We start from the raw sequence: 22,169 nt of genomic DNA on the forward strand, positions 1-22,169 counted from the left end.
TGTTTGTCAAACAAATACTTCTAAGCACTTGCCTGGTGCAAGTTTTGCTCCCTTGGTCAGGAATCACCTCGAAGCTTCATAATTACAGAGTTCAACGAGTGAAAAAGCATCATGAGCCATTCGCATGGCAGTTCATGTGGGCTGCATTACCACTTGGTCCTTCCTAAAATTTACTCATTTCCCGTGCTTTGCACGCCACAGGACACAAAGTTGGATGAAGGCCAAAGAGAATATGGGAGGGAGAGAACATTAATCCGGAAGTTATTTTCACCTAAACGAAAAGAAGCGTTCGCACAGCTTAGAGCTGAGCCATGGAAATGTTTTGGTTGTCCCGTAGCTCACAGCCACTCTCTCTCAGACCACTTTGGTAGAGAGTCCTCTGGCAAGCATGGTTTGGTCTCCACCTCCACACAGAAGAACCGTACTCCGCTGCGCTTTAACCGGACATAATTCCAGGGCGAGAAGCTCTGGGCTTTTGGGCTTTTTTCACCTTCTGGGAAGGTGAAGGCAATTTGGAAGCGCCGGGTGCTGAAGGAACAGAGCTCCCCCCCCCCCGGACCGCCTCCTTTTGGGGGCCCGACCCAGAGGCGGGCAGTGCGGAGGGGCCACGCCAGAGGGAGACAGAGAGCGACAACAACAACCGCTCTGCCGGCCGCCGCCGCTTCCCGGCGCTGATTGGTGGAGCCGGCGGCCCGCAGACCCCAGCGGCGCCTAGCGATTGGTCCGCAGGTGCGGCGGGGCGGGGAGGAGGGGAGTGACAAAGGGTATATATAGAGGGATCGGAGCCGGCGGAGCGCAAGCATACAGGGAGCGGGCACGGCGGGAGCGTTGCTGGCGGTGTCCGGGCGTGGGCGGGCGGTGTAGGCGGTGGCGGCGGCCGGGGACGCGTGCGTACCTCCGCCTGTGGAGACAGCTGCGCTTCCTCCCCCGGCAGCAGCAGCCGCCGCTGTCGCCGTCGTTCCGGGTGTCCGTGGCAGCGGCGACGCTGGCTGTCCCCAGCCATGCTGTGCTATGTGACCAGGCCGGACGCGGTGGTGATGGAGGTGGAGGTAGAAGCGAAAGCCAACGGGGAGGACTGCCTCAACCAGGTGAGGGGCCCCGCCGCTCCGCGCCCTCCTCCCCGCCGCCCCCCGCCACCTTCCCGGGACGCGAAAGTTGGGGGAGTGGGTGGTGTGGGTGTGGGTGTTGTGTGCGTGAGGGGGGTAACGGTGACCGTTGGTTGGTGCCTGACAGACGCACGCGAGACCCGGCGGGCGCGTGTCGCTTCCCCCCCCCAGTGCCACCGCTCCGAGAGGATGGGGCGGAGGGTAAAGGAAAGGAGGAGGGGGGGGAGGGGGAGGGAGGTGAGGCGCGTGGGGCGCGCGCCCCGGCCGTTGAGGGCGGCGGTGTCGCGAGGCAGGGCCGTGCGGCGGCACAACCCTGCGCAGGGGCGTCCGCCGCTGTGGGGGCGGGGATCCGCTGCAGCCTTCCCCCTTCTGGGTTTTCTCTTCCCCCCCCCCCTTTTTTTTTTTTTTTCATTTATTTTTATTTTTCGCACTCCATGTTGGATGCAGATTGCTGAAACACCACCGCCACCCGTCGCCTTGGCCTCTTTTTACCTTTTCCCTTATATTGCGTGTGAGAAAGGCAGGCGGGGGAGCCTGGGGAAGGCCTCAGCCTCATCGCTGCAGCTTTCTCTAACTGTCCCTAAGGTGGCGGGCACGAGTGCGATTCACCTAGCCGGGGTGACGCTACCCGGGCGGTACCTAGATGCTTCTCTTAGCCTGATGGGGCTGTGCAGGCTGAAGCTGTCGGTCAGATCCTGTCGCCCTTTCGTCGCCACCGCCTCGATGCGGCGGCTGCCGTGAGGATGCTGGAGAGAAACAGACGTGTAATTGTCCGGTCTGTTGGTGGCACCTAAATGGAACTTGAGGGCTGTACTTTTTTCTCCTTCTTGCCTAGAAAGCGCTATTGGCTGTCATGTTGAATAATAGATACTCTCCTCACTTGGAAATCAACTTGACCCTCTTAACTGCCTATGTTGCAGGTGAGGAGGGGGGGAGGAATTCGCTCATGGAAGTCCATGTGCTTTTCAGCTAGTGGAGAAATTCGCAGTTTATCCTCAGTATTTGTCTACATGTTGTTGCTGTACACAACTTAAAATAATTAAGTCTTCTTTTAGATAAGGGTACTTAGAGCAAGATTTAATTTTTGTGTTTTAAGTGAGTAGTGTGATATTTTGCGTTGTTATGCTGTAGGCTCATAATAAAGAACCTCCCTTTTTCAGGTTTGCAGGAGGCTGGGAATTATAGAAGTTGATTATTTTGGCCTGCAGTTCACTGGCAGCAAAGGGGAGAATCTGTGGCTGAATCTGAGGAACAGGATCTCCCAGCAGATTGATGGTTTAGCCCCTTATCGATTGAAATTAAGAGTCAAGTTTTTTGTAGAGCCACATCTTATCTTACAAGAACAGACAAGGTAAGGTAAAGATGATTGTAAGTATTTTTATTTTGTTTTCAATTTCTGTAGCTTATAAAAGTGATTATACACTGGTTTTATTTCTTCCATCTTCTGGTAATCTTAGTTTGACTTTTCTGTGTAGCTTTAAAACCCTAACCCTAATGTTGCTTAAATATATATTGCCTATTTGGGGAAAAAAAAAAAAAAAAGGAATGAAACTGGTAGTATTCTAACCATTGTGTAGCTAATGAGTGGAGGTAAGTCTTTTAGCACTTAGTGCTGGAAGTAAAAGAAACTAAAGCTACCAGTAGCAAATTATTTATATGGTATTTGTATACCCGATAGTAACCCCTGTTCAGTGGTGTTACTTTAGGTCATTCTAAAACACTGGTACAGAAAGACAGGAAACGATTCCTCCCACAGAGCGAAAAAAATTGCTGAATTCTTTTTTGTCTGGTATTATGTTACAGTAACTTTCAAATAGCTACAGGCCCCTTGAGGCTACAAAAGCAACAGCTGTTTCGCCTCTTGTCTGGCCAGGCCTCTTAACTAAATTGTTTCAGTGTTACCCTATCCTACCAATTGCACTTCTAAGATTAGCAGTGAACGTTTGCTTTTTCTCTTTGAGTTTGGTTGCCACATGCGTTTCAATTGAGTTATCTTTAAAGAAAGATGGGCACGAGTACTTAATGCTGACCTTTCAGCCAATTTTTCCTGTTAGTTTTAGATAGTACAGTTAATACAAATAGGGCAGATTAAAAACAAGTGTCTATATGATAATGTTAAAATACATCTTCACTACTCACATTAATTGGGTACTTTCAGAATTAAGACTATGGCTACAACATGGTATTCTGCACAGAATATTTGTCTAAAGAAGCTGGTCAGAGGATGACAGCGTGGGTTTGTTTATTTCATGGGAAGAAGGTTTTGAGTTAGGTGCATGCATGTGTATGGTTGGGGTTTTTTTAACTGATGTGCAGGGAGAGGCTATCGATGAGCTTCTTGTCAGTCAGGTTGGAGTTTTCAGGATGTTATGGAGTTAAAACATAGTTGGTCTGTATAAAAGCTTTGATTAGGCAAATGCATTCTGACCAAATTCTGTTGATGTACCATACTTTGGTTAAATAAATTTACTATCCATGACATAACTTTGGGCTCTTTTTGAGTATTGTTTTTTAAAGAAACATGTCTTAATTAAATACACTTAAGAAAATGTGTAAAAGCAAATAATGAAGGATTTTTATATAGAACAAAAGGAGCAACCTGATGAGGTACCTGAGCATGTTGAATGTGTCTCCACACACAGACCAAACAAGGGTTAAATCTGAGGAAACCCAAAGATGATATGATTGGCCTTTTTCTGCTATACTGGAGTGTTTGTTGACTTCACAAGGTTTTTGTGCACACCTGTATTCCTGCCTCCCAACACTGTCAGTACAAGTTAATAGAGATCTTGAACTGATGAAACATCCCTTAAAGGCCTAGAAGACAGGTTGTGTAACTAGAATGTACCAGACCTTGTATGCCTAAATCAAAGCACAAGAACTTTTCCACTATAAAAGTGACTTCAAAAGGTTGTTGATGTGACAAGCTTTTTTAAAGTAAGAATTAACTGTTCTAAAACTTAACATATTCAACAAAGAACTTTAAAATTATTGAGGCACAGTCATCAGAAGAGGTCATTATAATTCTTTGGAAATTGCTTATTTTCCAGAGCTACAATGAAACTAGTATTTAGTGTCACTATCTTGAAAGCATGAGTAGTTCTGAGGCTTCAGCTAAGGTGTTTAGCTTGAATACTGGGTGTTTTTAGTGTTCTTGCTAAAAACCAAGTACAAGTTGTAAAATAATAGTGAAAAGCTGCCTTTCAGCTGTATATTCCCAGAAGTCTACCTGAAGCAGACCTAGAATTCTGTAAGTGCCCATGGTTAATGTGTATTTCTGTGGATGATTAATGTGTATTTCTGTGGTGTTGACACTGAGTTTCAGTAGATATCTTTTTTTTTTTTTTTTTTTTTTTTGGATCTAAATGCACCTACCTGTGCATTCATACTTGGTTTGCATGTAAACATAAGTGGTATCAAGGAGGAGACAAACTTGTCAAACTTGTCTCTGAACTTTAAATCAATAGGTCCAGTACAGAACAGAATCTCGGGGGTTAGCAGTACAGTTGACACCTTGTGTCTTTACCCTGTACTTGCAAAGTTCATGTGTTTGTTCTTCAACAAAGAAATTGCGATGGGGATATCCTTGGTTTCTTTCAGCTGCTATGTCTGCAACTGGTCCATAGTGTGTTTCTGGCAGAGCTGTTGTGTTCTGCTCCCATGATAGAGGAAAAATGAGGAAGTCTTTCATCTTTCACTTGCTGTTTATGTCTGTGTAGCAATTGAATACTCGGGTTTCTACATGCTGTGTGAAAAACTGATCTGGCGTGTGCAATCCAGTGGAAGATCACAACCTCATGCATTTTACTCATTTTATGCTAGGGACCTCCTTGCTACCAAGTATAAGGGCAGAGCAGGTTATCCACTATGGCAGCAAACCACTTCGCTGGGTCCTTTGTGAATGGTAGAATTGCATGGGAAAGAAAACCTTGCTACATTTTCCTTCTGCAGCCTTAAAAGTTCTCTATTTCTATTGTTCTTTGGATCTCAGTGTCTACTCTTTTGACTGCCTGGTACTGATTTTCACCACGGGATTTTTTAGTTTAGCATTGTTTTCAGTGGAATGAAAATGCTTCAGTAGAAGAATGCTATTCAGATTTAATCAGCTGCTGTCAACCGGTTTTACAAACAAGTCTGAAATGTGAACGGTGTGCTTGTTTAAAATTGGAATAACTGTATGGCTTCTTTGAATGGAAAACCACATTGGCTTGAAAAGGACTGCTGTCTTTTTGCTTAAAAATACACGTGATGGGCCAAGATCTAGATGATATGCTCTGGTTTATGTCATGTTCGTGTTTACTGTTTGCTGGTTTACTTGCTAGGTAATGCAACAGTTAGTAAGAACAGTAGAAAGTAGGGGACTTGTCAGAGTGATTTATGGCTGGTTTTTGTTTCGAATGTTATTAAACATTGAATCACAGTGAGGAGCTGGGTCGTTGAGCAATTGCTACACATCACTTCTCGGGATTTCCAGGAGACTCTCGGTCTGGGGGAGGGAAAGGGCTGGCAGGGATGCCGACAGGCCTGGGGGCCGCGCGGCTTGCGGGGTGCGGCCCTGGGCCTCGCCTCCGTCCCCAGGCTGCGCGGCACCCCGCCGGGGAGCGCTGCGGGTAACTGCCGGTCACTGACCGCCGGTAACCCCGGGAGCTCCGCTCCTGATTGGCCTTTGCACCTCTGTCTCGGGGCATAACGTATTTATTTCTTCTCGGGCGAAGAGCTTGCCATGTGAAACGTGTAGCAGGAGTCTAGACTTGAGTCCACTTGAAAAATAGGTGCTTGCCGAGCCGCACACGAGTAAACCTCTGCCAAACGGTCGTCTGAGAGAACAATGGTTTTTAAGTCTGGCAGGATAAAGTCAATGTTGCTGTGACAGAAGTAGAAATAACTTTAAAGTGAATAATGTTGAAAGCAATGTAAAACTGATCAGCTTTACTTCAGAACGGTCAGAGTTATTTGTCTTTAACATCACTGAAAATCAAATACTCGTATGTGAGCCATGACAATTTAAAATAACATCAGAGTCTTGTTAAATGTCTTGTTAAAGTTGCACAGTCTCATGAAATGGTCAGAGTTGTATTATGCCAGCCTTGACATGGGTGTTTATTGTTTGGGAAGCTGAAAGTTGTGTGATTATTCCTAGCATTTGAATTATATTTACAAAATGCGTGGGTTTTGCAGTGTTACTGAGTTGCTGGTAAATTAGTTCTAACTAAGAATTGGCCTGGAAAATACTTTGAGCAGTTTCTGCCTATGTGCAGGTAGAAAGTAAGAAAAACATTCTCTTATAGTATTGGCCAGCCAGTGCAGCAGTGTCACTGGTATTTGTTACAAAGCAATAAATGTCTGTTTTAACAGATATCAGGTGAGTTCAATGCATCTTCTTGTCTAACCCTAAATCAGGGTTAAATTGCACTTTTTAACCTTTCACCCACATTGCTGAGAGCAAACAAGAACACATACTGAGGAGCATAACTGATGGCTTTGCTTTTTCATAGGGAGAGTGGCCTTATATCTGCTTTTAAAAACGGTTGCATTCTATGGATTCTGAGTTATTTATCAATATATTTTTAAGGAGAACAGTTATGCCTTTTAATTTTAATTCCATTACACTGCAGAGTTGTAAATTTGCTTCACAGTAGGAAAGCCTTACCTTTGGTAAGGTATGTCATACCCTAGAGAACAGCCAGTTCCTTGAGAGTTCCTTGCCAGTAGTCTGGCAACAGAGTGGGTTCTTTTGGCTGTATTTCTAGTTTAGGAATCATTAATCATATACAGATACTTTTATTGGTAAAGGATTGGAGTTTTGTCACTTTTCACCGGCAGCTAAGTTAGAGCCTAAAACTTATAATCTGTTTAGATTTCTATTTGCACTGTTTTTCTTTCCTTGGTCAAAGCAGTAGAAACAAAGTTTTCAGTGCAGAACTTTGAATCCTGATGCATGTAATTGTCTTGGATGATTGAAGAAAGAGATCAATACTCTACACTTCATAGCACTTACTTTGTGTGACTGTTGTTGACAATTAAGTTTGCAAGTCGTTTTCTTGCAGGAATTTCACTGTAGTGAAAACATTACATCCTTTTCTGGTAGTGGTGTTCAGAAGTCAGCCTATGTGAATCACTTCAGAGTGAGGCAAAAAGCAATTGATGTGATATCTAGGTTTGTGATTTGGTAGTTGGGGTTTTTTGTAAAGTAGGCCAACTACTCAAATCTCCTCAAAGCGTCTCTACAATATTTGTATGAAATTATGTGCAGCTAAAAATACATTATTCACACTGTACATTTTAGTGTTTTAATATGCATTGCATTCATTACTTGTCAAATTTCTAACAGGAAATACTAATGTGTCAGGGATAACTTAAGTAGTGAATGATTCAGAAACAAGCAAAACAAGTTAGTTTCTTTTATGTTGATTAAACTAAGATATTCTACCAGCAGTGTTGGAAACCTACCTTTTAGAGGTCTTCAGTTATAAACAGTTTAAGTTTTGGGGTTTAAAGTAGTTCATTGTTTTACAAATTGCTAGGTAAAAATTCCGTTAGGCATAAAATACTAACACTGAAATAATTCTTTGAAAAACTGAGTACTCTTTTGCTATGCAAGCTGAGTAACTTTCGAAAAGGATAAAAGCTTTAACAATTTTTTCATTGTAGCGAGATTTCTAGAGAGAGGAGCGACTGTGGATTGAGTTTTATTTGGTCGCAATCTAATTTACAAAAAACTTTTACATACTTTCTGGTAACTAATAGAATCTGTAATGTGACCAATTTTGCTACAGTGTAGTCCCTTTGACTTTGCAGAATTAGATAAGGAGCTGCCTCCTAATGCTTTAGTTTTGCTTGACTGTAATCAGCAATAAAAGAATGTTCTGTTCAAGGATCTGAAACTTGTTTTAGTTTTGTGTAAAAAAACCAAACAAACTGTTTATAATCAATCTGACTGGTGTCATGTTTTCAACCTTGAAAGGGAAGGATTTTGCAGTGGATATTCATGTGACATTGGAGAATCTCAGTCTTAAAGACTGGATGAGCAAACTAAAATCTGCACCAATTAGGCTGACTTGCAGATATATAACATGCTTGTGTCCTTCAGTCTTAAAATTTTATTCCTCAAGCACACTTAAGGATTTGTAATGAGAAAAAAAATGACTTTACTACTCGAACCTGGGTTCAGGGTAGCTGCTGTAGCAGATCAGTATGAAGTAATTCACTGTCTTTAAAGAACCAATTTCACTGGCAGGCCTTATGTTAACTAGGTTCTGTCCCATTATGGATACAGTTTAGGTAATGGGCTGGGACCAGAAATACAAACAAGGAATAATCTGTTCATGGTGGAGACTTCAACCAGAAGTCTCATCCTCTTGCCACCTAAACTTGTATCCTGATTACAGATAATACTTTCCATCAGACCATCATTTGAACTGTTAAGGTAGGTGTAGATTGATTGTCTAGACATGAATGATGCAATTAAGCACTTGTCACAACTGCAATGAAGCTCTATCATGCCTCAAACTGCCTGTAAAACAAGGTGCTGGAGGTGAGAGTTGCTGCATGAAACGGATTGTAAGGCAACTAGTGAAATAAAACCTATTTTTTCATCAGTGCAGAAGTTCTGGATGCAAGGCCTCCATGGGCCTTTATTTTCTTAGCTGCAGTGTTTACCATGGTAGAGCTCAAAATGAAAACAAATTTTTCAAGTTATGTAATTACTTATAGTAGCCTTATTTGCCCAATAGTGCACTGAACTTGTGGAATGCTACAACAGGATATATGTGAGATTCCATCCAACAGCAATTTTGGATAGTAAGTTAATCACTAGGGTCTTGAACTTGAGTGATCAGTGATTCAATATAGCTTTTTTAAGAAAAGATTACACCTAGTTTTAAAAAAAGTGTAAATCTTCCATTATTGAGGAAGCTAAAGCATATCCTGGTGGGTACTGGGCTTCATTTATTGAAAGATTTTTTCTGTGATACATGACTACTTCTGCATCTGGTATCCATAAATATGTTGTCTTAAGAACAATGGTAAGAAGTTTTTCTTGTCTTCTATGATGAAAGGTTAATTTATAGATGTTAAGGTAGTGTAGAGGCATTATCAGGTGCTGTTAGTGCTGGTGTTTTGATTGGTATAATTAACTGACCTATTAGGCAATTAAAAGCAGCTTTGAGTTTTCCAGCTAGTTGTCAAACCTGTCTTAATCCCAAATGGAACAGCTAGTATGACAAATATGCTTACATAGTAATTGATTTTATTCCATGATGCTTTTTCAGATGTTTGAAATTATTCTACTAATCATGCCACTGGTAAAAGTGTCATCTTTCCTTTGTTGTGGCAGAGGCATTCAAATATGGGTAGAGAAAATATGGCCTCTCCTGGTGCATGATAGATGTGTGTGTGCTATTTTGGGCTGCTCTTCCCAAATTTGCTTTTGTGAAATGCAGAATAATTTGTGAATTCTAATTAAATTTAAACATAGGAAACTAACCCAAATACGTCGTTGATATTTTACTCACTAAATTCAAATTACTAAGTAGCCTTAAAAGTTAAAGCAGTTCCTATTCTTAAGAACATAATGAAGTGCTCATTTCCTTTAGCAGTGCTTTTGGACACTGTCTTCAGTTGTAGACCCATTTCTTTACTCTCTTCCAGACTTTCTCTACTTGGTACATTCACTGCAAATTCTTGATTATCAGACTAATGGTTACCAAACATATTTGAAGTGTTATTTGATACATATCTTGATTAATATATTGTGTAAGCAAACATTTCTTATTCTATTGCAGGCATATGTTTTTCTTGCATATAAAAGAAGACCTCCTTGCTGGTAATCTTCAGTGTTCTTCAGAGCATGCAATTGAACTTAGTGCATTGTTGGCACAGATGAAGTTTGGAGATTATAACCAGAACACAGCCAAGTACAATTATGAAGAGCTGTGTGCAAAAGAGCTCACCACTACCATTTTGGAGAGGTAAAAATAACACAATGATATAACCTTCTTTTTTTGGAGACCAAAACCATAAGACCTATGGATCTAAAATGCTGATGCTATACTATATATTATGTTATTTTTTAACAAGTATGTAGTTTCGGAGATGAAAAACCAGCCTATTTTAACTAATATTCTGATTTCTGTTCTTTTAAGCTGAAATGAGTTTAATTAGTTTAAGCTAAATAATGAGTTGGGTGTTTTTTTGTGATAAGTAAAAGCTGTTGAACTCTAATACTTGGGGAAATACAGGTATCTAATTACTTGGAACAGGGTAATCAAACTGCAAGTATGTCTTAGACCTACACTTGTGAAAGCAAGTAACAAGAATTTAGCTTGGTGACCTTACACTAGGAATAGGATTCCCAAAAGCTCTTTCATAGCTCAGTTCCTGAATGTCGAAGTTTGTGTCATGTTTTTCTGTAGATTTTTTTTTTTTTAGTTGTGAACTGGTTTGGGCCAGGATGGTTGTTCAGAGAAATACATTAGGAGGGGGTTCTTACTTGGAAAGCCTTGATTATGTATTGCTTTTTAATTTCTAAGCAAAGTGGTCTCCTGACCACTCTCAGAATATTTTCATAATTCTCAGTTCTTTGCAGTCAGAAGCATTTAATAATCTGTTGAAGTAGGTCATCTAAAAATCCATGTTAAAACAAGATTCTGACAGTAATGGCAGACACTTGAGTTATTTCACCTATCCTTAATCTTTTTTATCAACAGCATTATTGCAAAGCACAAGGAGCTAGAAGGTTTAAGTCAAGCATCAGGTGAATACCAGGTTCTACAGATTGTTACAGCACTGGAGAACTATGGAGTGGAGTGGCACTCAGTGAGAGATAGTGAAGGGCAAAAACTCCTTATTGGTGTTGGACCTGAAGGCATATCTATCTGTAAAGATGACTTGAGTCCTATCAACAGGTATGTATTTTGTAGAACCATTTTCATCTTCCATTTTTTAGAAGTGCTTGAGTATGCCTCTAGTTTTTACATAAATACAGACCTGCTCCATGAATTACTAAAAGGGACTATTGGAATGTAGGGTTGGAGGACACTCACTACTTGTTTATAATCAAGATGACAACTGCTTTTAATACTCCTGACTTTAATACATTTTTGGAAGCATCTTCAGCATTAGACAATAATCAGAGATTAGAAGTAACTTCTGATAAAAGTGCACTGTAGTAGATGTGGGAAATGCTCTTATCCTTAAAAGCAAATAACCTTTCTCTTTTTATATATTAATTTGCAGGATTGCATATCCTGTTGTTCAAATGGCAACTCAGTCTGGGAAGAATGTGTATCTGACTGTTACCAAGGAGTCTGGTAATAGTGTAGTTCTCTTGTTTAAGATGATCAGTACAAGGGCAGCAAGTGGACTCTACAGAGCAATTACAGAGACGCATGCATTTTACAGGTCAGTATTGCTACTGGAGCCAACTGCTGCTGCTCTTCTCCACAGTACTTGAATTTAGGTGCTTAAGCAATCAGCAGTCTGACTGCACTTCAGAAATTCTCTGCAAAATTTCATTGTCTTTGCAGCCTCTACTTTCCTCTTAAGTCCAGAAGCTGAACAGGTTTTTGCTGCTTTCCATTTTGTGGGGTGGGAGAATAAGACAAGTAAGCAAAATTTCTCAAATCTACCACTATGAATAACAGCGCCTTAAAATATAAATTTACTGTGTTTTTTGATACATCACGAACAATACATAGATTATTTTCTTTTGTCCCTAGGTAAGATAGAATGAGAGAGCAAAGGAGAAGATTGTCAGAGTCTGTAACTCATAAGCACACTTACTACTTTCTCCTTTATTTGGCTCTTCCAGTTGATAGACCTTATCTCTATGGCACTTTCCCATGTATTTATATATTCCTATGATTCCTTTGTCCTTGTTCACCTTCCCAGAATTTTGTTTCATAGAACCACAGAATGGTTTAAGTTGGAAGGTACCTTAAATACCACCTAGGTCCAACCCGGTGCATGGGCAGGGACACCTACCACTAGATCAAGTAGCTCAAAGCCCCATCCAGTCTGGCCTTGAACACTTCCAGGCAGGGGCATTCACAACTTCCCTGGCAACCTGTGCCAGCATCTCATGACTCTCAGAGGAAAGAATTTTTTCCTATGTCTAACCTAAATCTCCCTTCTTCAAGTTTGAAAACATTTTCCCTTGTCCTCTTGCTGCACACCTGTGCAAGAAGCCCTATGTGCGGGCAGTGAGCCATTGTTATTGTCCATTGTGGTAGGGTGCTATATACTCATTTTCAATGGCTGATTTTTATGTTTTTTTTCCAACCCCTTTAATTCCTATTATGAGGTCAAACACTCATCAGTGTAACTGTAAAAGACAGTAGTGGGTTTTTTCTAATGTAAATACCCCATACTAGTTTCAATTACTTTATAGGAAAAGAATTGAACCTAAGGAATAAGGTACATACACTAGGCAGGGGCCTGTCCAGCTTCTCAAATGAGAATTTTAATAGTTACAGCAATTACCATCAACTAGTTGCCTTTCTAAGCACTGCAGCTAATCAGCTCCTCACCATTGCTTGTTTTGTGAGTCTGATGTGAAGCATGTCTTGATATGCTCTGTAATTATATGGTGTTTTGCACTCTCCATACTTTTTCCAGGAAGTTAAAGCATTAAGTATCTTAGTCTAAAGTTTTTGATCTTTGTCTCTGCTTGTAACTTCTGTCCTTTGCAGTTTCTGATTTTAATCTAAGCAAAATTTTGGCTGGGAAGTAGCATTTGGCCATAAGATTGTCTTGGACCTAAGGCCTGGTAAAGCTGCAGTCCTTGTGTTCTGTCTTTTTCTTTCCCGCATAGTCTCAGGAAGTGATACATCGTAACAGGCTTCTGCAGGTTTAATTCTGCTACTGAAATAATGGGACAAGCATCGTGAGGGTAGCTGAAGTACTCAGTGGCAAGTAAAAAGGGTTTAATTCTCCACACTGGTTCACACTGGTTAGCATTCAGATGATACAATATATGAAGTGCTGAGAAGAAATTTGGTTAAAATGCTATGCTAGAAATTTTTACAAGTATGTATAAAGAGGTGTTTTGCCAAAACCTAACAATTAGAATTCTTTATTGCAGTGTTTGGAAATTACCATGTAAAGAGGTGTTGTCAAGCTAAACAGTGGGTTGAGCAAGCATTGGCTGTTTATATTAGCATAATGCCTTAAGTCTCTTGCACGGGCTCTTAACCAGACTTCACATTTTTAAAGATGTAAAATGTTACTTTCCCATTTTCCACTTATCAAAGTAGAGTTTTCATGCAAAAAAGTCAAGAGCTTAGACTGAACAGACTGCTCTATTTACTCTAACATCAGAACTGTTACTTCACCTTTCAGAACATATTACTGTAGGAATAGATAACCAAATTTATTTGTCCTGTTGTTTTGTAGATGTGACACTGTCACCAGTGCTGTAATGATGCAGTATAGTCGAGACTTAAAGGGCCACCTCGCATCCCTATTCCTGAATGAAAACATTAATCTTGGTAAAAAGTATGTCTTTGACATTAAAAGAACATCAAAAGAAGTTTATGATCATGCAAGGCGAGCTCTTTATAATGCTGGCATTGTGGATCTTGTTTCAAGAAGTGACCAAACTCCACCAAGCTCCCCCCTTAAGTCTTCAGAAAGTAGCATGAACTGTGACAATTGTGAGGGTCTCAGCTGCCAGCAAACAAAGGCACTGCAAGAGAAGTTGCGGAAGCTAAAGGAGTCCATGCTTTGTATGGTGTGTTGTGAAGAAGAAATAAACTCAACATTTTGCCCCTGTGGCCACACTGTTTGCTGCAAGAACTGTGCTGCCCAATTACAGGTAATTGCAGTGCTGTTAAGATACAGATTACACAGTATAAGAAAGTTATGGTTTTCTGTAAGCCCAGCTGTCAGGGATTATTAGTACGTTTACTTGATATCCCAGTAAAATTTTTAAAATTTTGCTTCTGGTAAACTAATTCTAAAGCACATTCTGTTTAGATAATCCTCTTGAAAGATGTTTTAGCTGTGCTAACTTGCAGTGAGGATAAGAATTAGCTGCATGTTTTTCACAATACCTTACTCTAAATATGGACATTATGGAAGAGTGGTCTGCTAGTGTGTACATGGAGGGAAGTTTCCAGTAAGTGCAGAGACTCAAAAAATGAAGTAAACTAACTTCCTGATGTTTTCCTTTCCAGTCGTGTCCCGTTTGCAGGTCTCGTGTAGAGCATGTCCAGCATGTGTACTTGCCAACTCACACCAGTCTCCTCAACCTGACTGTGATATGATCTGCGTGTGTACACTTTAAACTCATCATGTACTTTTTAAACTGCACTAATATGAAATGTAACCATTGATTGTGAAGAAGGCAATCACTCTGGCACCTATCCATGATCAAGAGAAAAAATACTGCATTTGTTAACATAAATATTATTTGTTCAGAATGTCCAAAATGGTTTGGGACATCTTTTGAGAGAAGTGTAATCAATTCATGTTACTTAAAAGGAGAATGATGCATAAGTTTGTAGCATGGCAGTGTTGCCAAAAAGCAAGGTAATCCTGGAGAAATGTGGTGTACACATGTTCATATACCAAGCAAGAGCAACGCAGCCTTCTGTTTTACACTCAGTAATTTTCAGTACAATCATTCCATTTATTTTAATACTAAGATTAGCTTTTAAAAATATCAGTTTAGTTTAGGCTCATAGTTTCTGCTTTTAGTAAACTGCTTTAAAGAACTTTAAAAAAAAAACGGTTCTTAAATGAAAGTTGCAAGGCTTCATCAAGCAGCTATGTTTAATTCAGAATTCTCTTAAATAGAAAACAATTCTGAGAGAATAGCTTTGGAAGGGTAGTACAAGTTTGTTAATCTAAAGGTGGTGAGGATGGATCAGGAAAGTCTTCTGGTTGCCAGTGTCCTGTGGAAGCACTGTTAAAGGGGCCTCATTCACAGCTCTTGGTGGGCAAAGTACTCCCAGGTTTCCCACATCCAGCTTAGCTGGTGGTCTTGGGAGCTACAGTCATCTGCCCTTGAAGTTGGTTTTAGTTTTGGAGACTGATTTTAAACTATTAAACATGTACCATTAGTTTCTAAAATTAGGGTTGTGTATAATTTTAAATATTTTCTTCAGTTAACATCTTCATTGAGTAGGTAACTTCCTTCTAATATGTTTTAATCTCCACCCCCCAACTTGGGCATTTTGGGCTCTGGTTTCCCAGTGTATTCTCCAGGGTACAGAGGGAACTAGAGACCATGTTTTGGGTGCAATACTGGCTTAATGAAAGCTAGAAAAGTACACTGTCACTTTACTGAAATTTTCTGACTATACTTTTCATATTGCCTTAATGTAGCAGTAATGTGTGTTTATGCATCTGTTTCTTTGCACAGACATTTTGTCAAAATATTGAAACTCTACTTTTTTATGACACATTAGCATATAAACCTTACTCTAAGAGGGTATTTATTTTTTCACTTTGTAAAGAAAATTTTGTTTCCTCATGAGGCAAGAGCTTTGTCCTATATTGCAGACAGCTTCTGTCTTTTTATATTCAGATTAATAAAGGACTTCAAAAATCTACTTTGTTATTGATAAGACTTCACTTTTGTTCTGAAATTAATCTGAGGCATTGCTGAACTGAAAATACAGTATCAAGTATTTTAATGTCTGTAGTCTTTAATGTCATGTTTCAAAAGGGAATGCATTTTTCTCAGGTGCCTGCAGATTTCTAGGGAGGGAAGAAAACTGCAATTAACCACCTGTGTTCATGCAGTGTACTCTGAAATAGTTGATGTATTCCAACTGTACAATAGCTGTCAATATTACTTCATGAAGAACTGTCCTACAGTGCATTGACCCAATCATGGGGTAAATTCCATTGAGATGAAAAATTAAATGGCAGCTTGAAGAATAGAGATTATAGCTTCAGAAGCCTTGTCTAGGGAATTTCTTAATTACAGGTGTGGTGGTATCTTTTTTCATTGAAGCTATTTATATTTACTAACTTACGACTAACATTCTAGAATAGGTGGTGTTTAGGCACTTCCAGCAGGGTTCTCTGGCTTCCCCCCACCAGTAAGCCCTTCTGAGGGATGGAAGACAGTGCTGGGATTGGACCAAAGCTCTTGGGAATCCAGAGAGCTCTATCCTGATGAATGTGAACTGAAGTTTCATATAACTATGGCATTTTAAAATCTTAACAGGTTATTGCAGAGCAGCATGTCCTGTTAAAACATCAGGGACTGAAGCTTGAAGCCCTGGACCTAAAATTGTTTAGGCCACCACTTGAAACTGCTGATCAGGGAATGGGAAGGTGACTGGCAGCTGGGCAACAAATTCTGAATACAAGAGCTGTTTTATCTCTACATCAAATGCACTGGGCACAGGATAACTTACCCTTTTAAAGCTGAAGATTTCATCTCTCAGAGAGTGGATGCCACTGAATTCAGTGCAAAGATAAAAATCCTGAAGAACAGTTCTGTTGTCCCTATGTGCCATTTACAGGAAGGAACAGGTACACAGGTGTGCCAGTGTATAGCAGTGCTAAAGCCAACCTTGCTTGCTTCCCAAGATTACTCTGTTCTCTGCTAACAGAATTTAGTAATACCTAATCCATCATCCTATGGCAGCTGGCTGAGGTGGATTGTAAATTAATAGACATCAATACAGCCATCTGAGGTAAAGTATTCAACAAGATCAAGCTGTTAAGGCAAGCATTAACTTCAGGTCCTTCTAATTAAATTGGCTGTGTAATTAGACATCCTTAATAAAAGTAATTCTAGCGGTTAGAACTCCAGTAAAAGTGGGGCTTGACAGGTTCCATGGCATAGGTAGAATTGTGGCAAGTCCTGTGACTTCTGCCTGGTCTTGAGAAGCCAGAGAGAGGCTCAGGCACAGACAGGGCTGAGGTGCAGTTCTGGCAAGTGCTGGTTGTATCTGACTGCTGGGAGTCTGGTTGTGCTTCAAAAGGAGAGCCTGGGGCACAAGGAGAGGCGAATGGCTTTTTCCAGTTGGGAGGAGTGGGATCAGCGCTCAGTACGCTCCACAACCTCCAGTGAGTATGGTGAGCAGAATGCTGCTGCCTCTTCTGGGAATGGAGCAGCAGAGAATCTTCGCTGACTTGCAAATCACTAAAAGCCTCACTTAGCTTGTGTGCTAAGATCTAATGGGATGCAAAACAATGTAAGAATAGCTTTTGTTTGTTCACAGCTTTCTTCAGAAGCATTGTTTCGAATGGAGTGTCACGCCATACTAGGGAAGTTTTGCTTAACCATCCAAAACTGCTGTGCCATGTGTTGCTCAATGTTTGTGGTTCTAGTACACTGTTTCTTACAAGAAGCACTGTGTCCAATCCACATGAGCTGCCAAGAGCTGTCAAGGGTGTAAAAGCAACAATAGGAAATCTTGAACTCCACATGCCATGTAGCTATGCTGTAGGAAGAGCCATCTCTTGTGTGCCAAAGTGCTGTTCTTTCTCCTAAGCAGCTTTGTCTGAATGTTATGTGGGAGGGCAGTGGGGAAAAAATAAAATTCAGAAAACCCCAACAAAACCCAACAGAATAGTTTGTGGGAACAGCTTGGGTCCTTTTCTTCCTCAGGAGCAGGGGGATTGATCACAAAGCTTCACTGGGTGCAACACCAGATACTCATAATGAAGACAGCTTCAACACTGGTATTTGCTACCCAAAGGTAGTGCAACTTGGTGAGAAAAATCAGAGAAAATTCAGTTTTCATGTATCTCCAAAGTTACAGTGCAGTTGGTGTGGCCCAGTTGGGTGTGTGCAATGCCATTTTTAAGGGCTCTAGTCCCAAGTTTCTGCTACAAGTGCTCAAATGGGGAAAGCTCCCCTTCAGAGGCATCATGACTTGATGGGTAACAGCTGGGTAACAGGAGCCCTGGTTGGTTTTTTTGGCCCTCCTGATTGTAGAAGAGCATTCAAAAGCTGCCATGTGGTGAGAGGGTTGTGAGTTTAAACTGCAGGACACATGTTGTTACTTAAGGCAGTTAAGCTTAATTGTTGCTAATAAAAAAGGGAGGGGTTGTAGCAATAAACACACCTGTGCTACTAGGGCTGGAAACTCCCAGACCTCCGCTGGTATCTGGCTGGCTTTTATGCTCCTTTTGATGCATCAAGATCTCTGTTCATGGAGAGAGCTCCATCCTTCAAAGGCCTCCAAAGGCGGGAAGCCAAGGTGTTTCAAGCTATATTCTTAAAAAAGAACAGAAGAACAGCTCTCCTTCTGTACAGTCACCAGTTCCAAGGTATGTACAAGAGTTGAAACACAAATTATAGAATGAAGGCTTCTGTATTTTGAAATTATTTTATTTTCTTCCCCTAGTGCCATAAAAGCACATAAACAGCAACACTCATGTGTTTAAAGATTTATTTCCTTGCTGCATCAGCACTGTGGTGTTCCAAATGGAATGCCCTTGGGAAAATTCTCATCAGTCAGCCTATGCTATTTCACTTCACAGCAGCACTGCTGGCATGTTGATCAAAGACAGGGGAAGATTACAGCTCAGATTTCCCATATATGGCTTTAAACAACAAACTTTCTGTGGAGCCTTAAAATTAAAAATTCACAAATCTTAGCTCCAGTAACGCCTGGTCAAAAATCCTTCTGGAATTCCACCCCCCTGGCCCTGTTTTCACAGAAAGTATGCTGTAGTGCCAGGGAAGTTCTTTGGTTGGTCACCTTCATGCCCTTAGATTCAGCCAGCAGGAGCCTGTTAAAATAAAGCAGCAACTAAAAAATGTGTTTAAAAGTGAGAAATCACTAAAATTGGGGGGAGGGCAAAAAAAATACCAACTTTCCATGACTTTCCATGGCAGGGCCTGAGTGCAGCTTTGCTGGAAGAAGAATATGTGTAGGATATGGTTGGGAAGAGGCAGGACAGGTCCAGACAGGAGACAAGGTGTGCTGGGGCAGGTGAGCAGCTGCCAGGGCAGTAACTCCCTGGGGAAACTCCCAGCAGAGGAGGCAGTAACATCCCACATCTTCAAGGTAAACAGCCAGCTGGACTTCCTTCTATGGGTGCTAAAACCTGTCATGGTTTCTAAGGGTCTATTTGTTTCATGCAGAGGGTGTAGTGAGCTAGGAGGAGGTGCCAGGAGTAATGCTGAGGAAGGGCTCTCAGAGCCACAGTTAAAGAATCACTGGTTGGTGCAGTAGTGGGAAAAAACTGACTATTACAACTTTGAAAACTAAGTGGGAATTGTGATTCCTCCTCCTGTTGGATCCAGAAGAATGAACGGGGCTGGTGCTTCGCTCAGAGATGGTGAGCAAGGCCCTGTGTGACCTCCTGCTCCTGCCAGGCAGAGGGGCTTGAGGGGCCAACTCTCACAGAACTCACGTGTATATCGAGTTCCTGAAAGGAAAAAAGTCAAGCAAACAAACCATACCAGCTTTTCCAGAGCTTAACAACAGGTTACGCAATGATTTCTTGCCAACTGAAATGCAGAATCCTTTTCAGCAGGGGGTGAGACACAAGTGGGAAGGGATTCAACCTGCTCCTGAAAGCTGATGACTTTCTCTGAGCACTATGACCCTCTCATGAGTGACCTGATTTGGCCTATTGACTATTTGCTGATTCTTCCTTATTCCTGAAGACTCTCCTGTTTTCTCACCAGTCATTTCTTGGTGATCCATCACCAAACTCTGAAGCCTCTGCTCCAGGAAAGAATCTGTCTTTCTTTTTCCAACATTCGTCTCTCTCTGGCTTGGTGGTTAAATGGGTTTAACCTGATGTGGGTGTGTGTGAAGGTGTTTGCCATCCCATTTTTATCCAGTAGTTAGTGTCTATCTTCTCTGCTTCTTCAAAGCAAATCAATGCAGGTAATGATAGATGATAATATGGCTACTTTTTACATAAACAGTCTTGCCAAAGCCAAATCTTCCTTTCTCCTGCCAGAAAGCTGTTTGTCTGAGGAATCCATGCATCTGGCACCAAATTCCAATCATAGCACTACAACTGAGGGAATTACAGAGACATTGGCAGCTCATTTGAAGAGACAGTATTTGTTTTCCTTGTTTAGAACTATAAATAGTCAATAGAGGACTCTCATTCAAACAGTATTGATGATTGAAGTAATCCAGGCACAGACACACATCCAAAATCCCACTGCTGCTCCAAAGCCAGCCCAAATCTTGCTTTCTTAGCTGAAATTCCAAAAGGGCAATGCAGGAAGCATTTGCCCAGCAGCAAACTAGCCCTGAAGATACACTCTGACAGATCAGGTGTCTGTGTGTTTGACCTTAGAACTGTTTGCTTATATCGTTGGATGGACTGGAATTTTTTAAAACACCTTTGGCTCTGCTGTTGTTAGAGCAGCTGACTTCCTCCTCCTCTCTCCAAGGGCAACAACATGAAGCAATACCAGTGTCCTGAGAGCACCCTACCTGGACAATGTGCTAACAACAAAAGGGTGATCCTTGAAAGGCAGTTGCAGGGCCTTTATGTTTAGAACATTGAAAGTGGAGCTTTGACACCTTGTCACTGGTCTCTGCTGCATTAGGCAAGATACCCATTTGAACCTCTCCTGCAGCTGAAGATGCAAATGACTGCAGCTCTTCCATTCTCTGGTGAACAATCCTACTGCTTCAGCAGGAGGAAGTGGGGGTCTGTGTCTTCCCTAATCTTTTTTAAAAGGGGAAAAAAAAAAAAAGACACAAATTTGCTCAGTTTCTGCTTTTAAGAGTAGTTGTCAGCCTCTTCTTGGAGGAGGCACTGGAGACTGGTAGGAGTGATAGGTGTGGGAAAACTTTTGGAAGAGCAGAGATGTAAATGTATTGCCACAACCAACAGCTGTTGCCCAAAAGGCTGTGATCTTGGGTGGGTGCCCAAGTGCTGTCATTTTCCCCGCAAGTCCTGTTCCTATCAGAAGGATTTCCCTCAAAATGAACTGCCATGTCCCGCCAGCCAAGGTCACTACTACAAAAAAATGTTTTATCTAAGTGGCAGGGAGCTCTGTAGCAATGGAGAGAGGCAGAATAATACCAGAAACTGAAGAGGGACTAATTAATGTACAATGAGCAGCATAGCTGTAACTCATGCTGAAAACCATGTCTTTGAGCTAGAGGGGAGCATTATTGTGAAAAGAGGAACCAAAAGGGGGTAAGTAACAAGTGATAGGATGATAAAGGGCAGCTCCCTAACTATCAAATATATTGCTGTGGCTTTTAATAATAAATTACATTATGTCATAAGTTTCTTCTCCCACTCTTCAGTATGCAAATGTTAAATTAAGAACTTCAGGCTGCCAGAGACTTCTTTATCTAATACCAGTCACAGCCACAGAGAAACAACATTTCTTCAGTGGTGCAGAACCAACCATCACAGCTAATCCTCCTGTTGTGTCCCTGGAATTTCTTTAAAGACTCAAGTTGTTTACAATTGCACTGGGACAATTTTTCACTGGTGCCTGTTATTGCCCAGCCTGTTTGTGAAAGGGATACAGCACTATTGTGTGAAACAGCCTGAAGCTTCACTACCACCTTAGTGGATACCTACCAAGTAGTATTATCTATGTGCAAGATGATATTTCAGTCTTTTAGGAATTTTTCCCTATTCCCACACAGGTTTGCAAACTTCACTTTCCATGTCCTGTGCAACCCTGCCAAACTACAATTCTTTTAAGTAAGGTTAATTTTAATGTGAAAACTCAGTTTGTTATGGTATTTTATTCTAATAACATGTATGTGTTTAATGGAAAAAACCAAAACAAAACCAAAAAAGCCTAACACCTATATATCTTAGTGAAAGGATACATTTTGTAGCTCTTGCCAACTTATAAAAACTGTCATAAAAATGACGTCAAGTTTTGCGTACCCTCAAAACAAACTTAGACATTCACTCAGGCACACATATTTTTTGCTTCTGTGCAAATATGAAAAGTTTCAGTCACAAGAAAAGGCATTTTCAGAATGTTTTTGAGGTAGTTAAGCAGCTGTAAAGGAAGCTGTTCTACACACTCAGTGACAGTTCTATCATCAAACCATCACTGGATTGAAACTGCATCTTCAGCTTCCACACAGCATCCAGTGTAAAGCTTTTCTCCTCTGGCTCCTCCTGCATATTTTGTAACCT

The 22,169-nt window shown here is 41.1% G+C and overlaps 1 protein-coding gene across 2 annotated transcripts; it reads left to right on the forward strand.

The window, feature by feature from the left end:
* Positions 1-787: 787 nt before the first annotated feature.
* Positions 788-15,661, forward strand: MYLIP (myosin regulatory light chain interacting protein). 2 transcript variants are annotated; one of them, XM_071736390.1, is made up of 8 exons: positions 788-1,088; positions 1,942-2,026; positions 2,267-2,457; positions 9,890-10,075; positions 10,814-11,011; positions 11,343-11,507; positions 13,500-13,920; positions 14,282-15,661. In XM_071736390.1, exons 2-8 carry the CDS (start codon positions 2,018-2,020, stop codon positions 14,369-14,371), a joined length of 1,260 nt encoding a protein of 419 aa, XP_071592491.1. In that variant the 5' UTR covers positions 788-1,088; positions 1,942-2,017; the 3' UTR covers positions 14,372-15,661. The 2 variants fall into 2 exon arrangements, with proteins under 2 accessions (XP_071592491.1, XP_071592490.1); XM_071736389.1 differs by lacking the exon at positions 1,942-2,026.
* The last annotated feature ends 6,508 nt before the right edge of the window (positions 15,662-22,169 follow it).

The sequence above is a fragment of the Heliangelus exortis genome, chromosome 2 (genome assembly GCF_036169615.1).
Source record: "Heliangelus exortis chromosome 2, bHelExo1.hap1, whole genome shotgun sequence".
Classification (NCBI taxonomy): Eukaryota; Metazoa; Chordata; class Aves; order Apodiformes; family Trochilidae; genus Heliangelus; species Heliangelus exortis.

Excerpts from the sequence above, each read along its gene's own strand:
- MYLIP (XM_071736389.1), top strand. The coding sequence starts at position 1,002 with ATGCTGTGCTATGTGACCAGGCCGGACGCGGTGGTGATGGAGGTGGAG. Across the intron at positions 11,012-11,342 it reads GACTTGAGTCCTATCAACAG|GATTGCATATCCTGTTGTTC; the intron begins GTATGTATTTTG and ends ATTAATTTGCAG. Across the intron at positions 13,921-14,281 it reads ACTGTGCTGCCCAATTACAG|TCGTGTCCCGTTTGCAGGTC; the intron begins GTAATTGCAGTG and ends TTTCCTTTCCAG.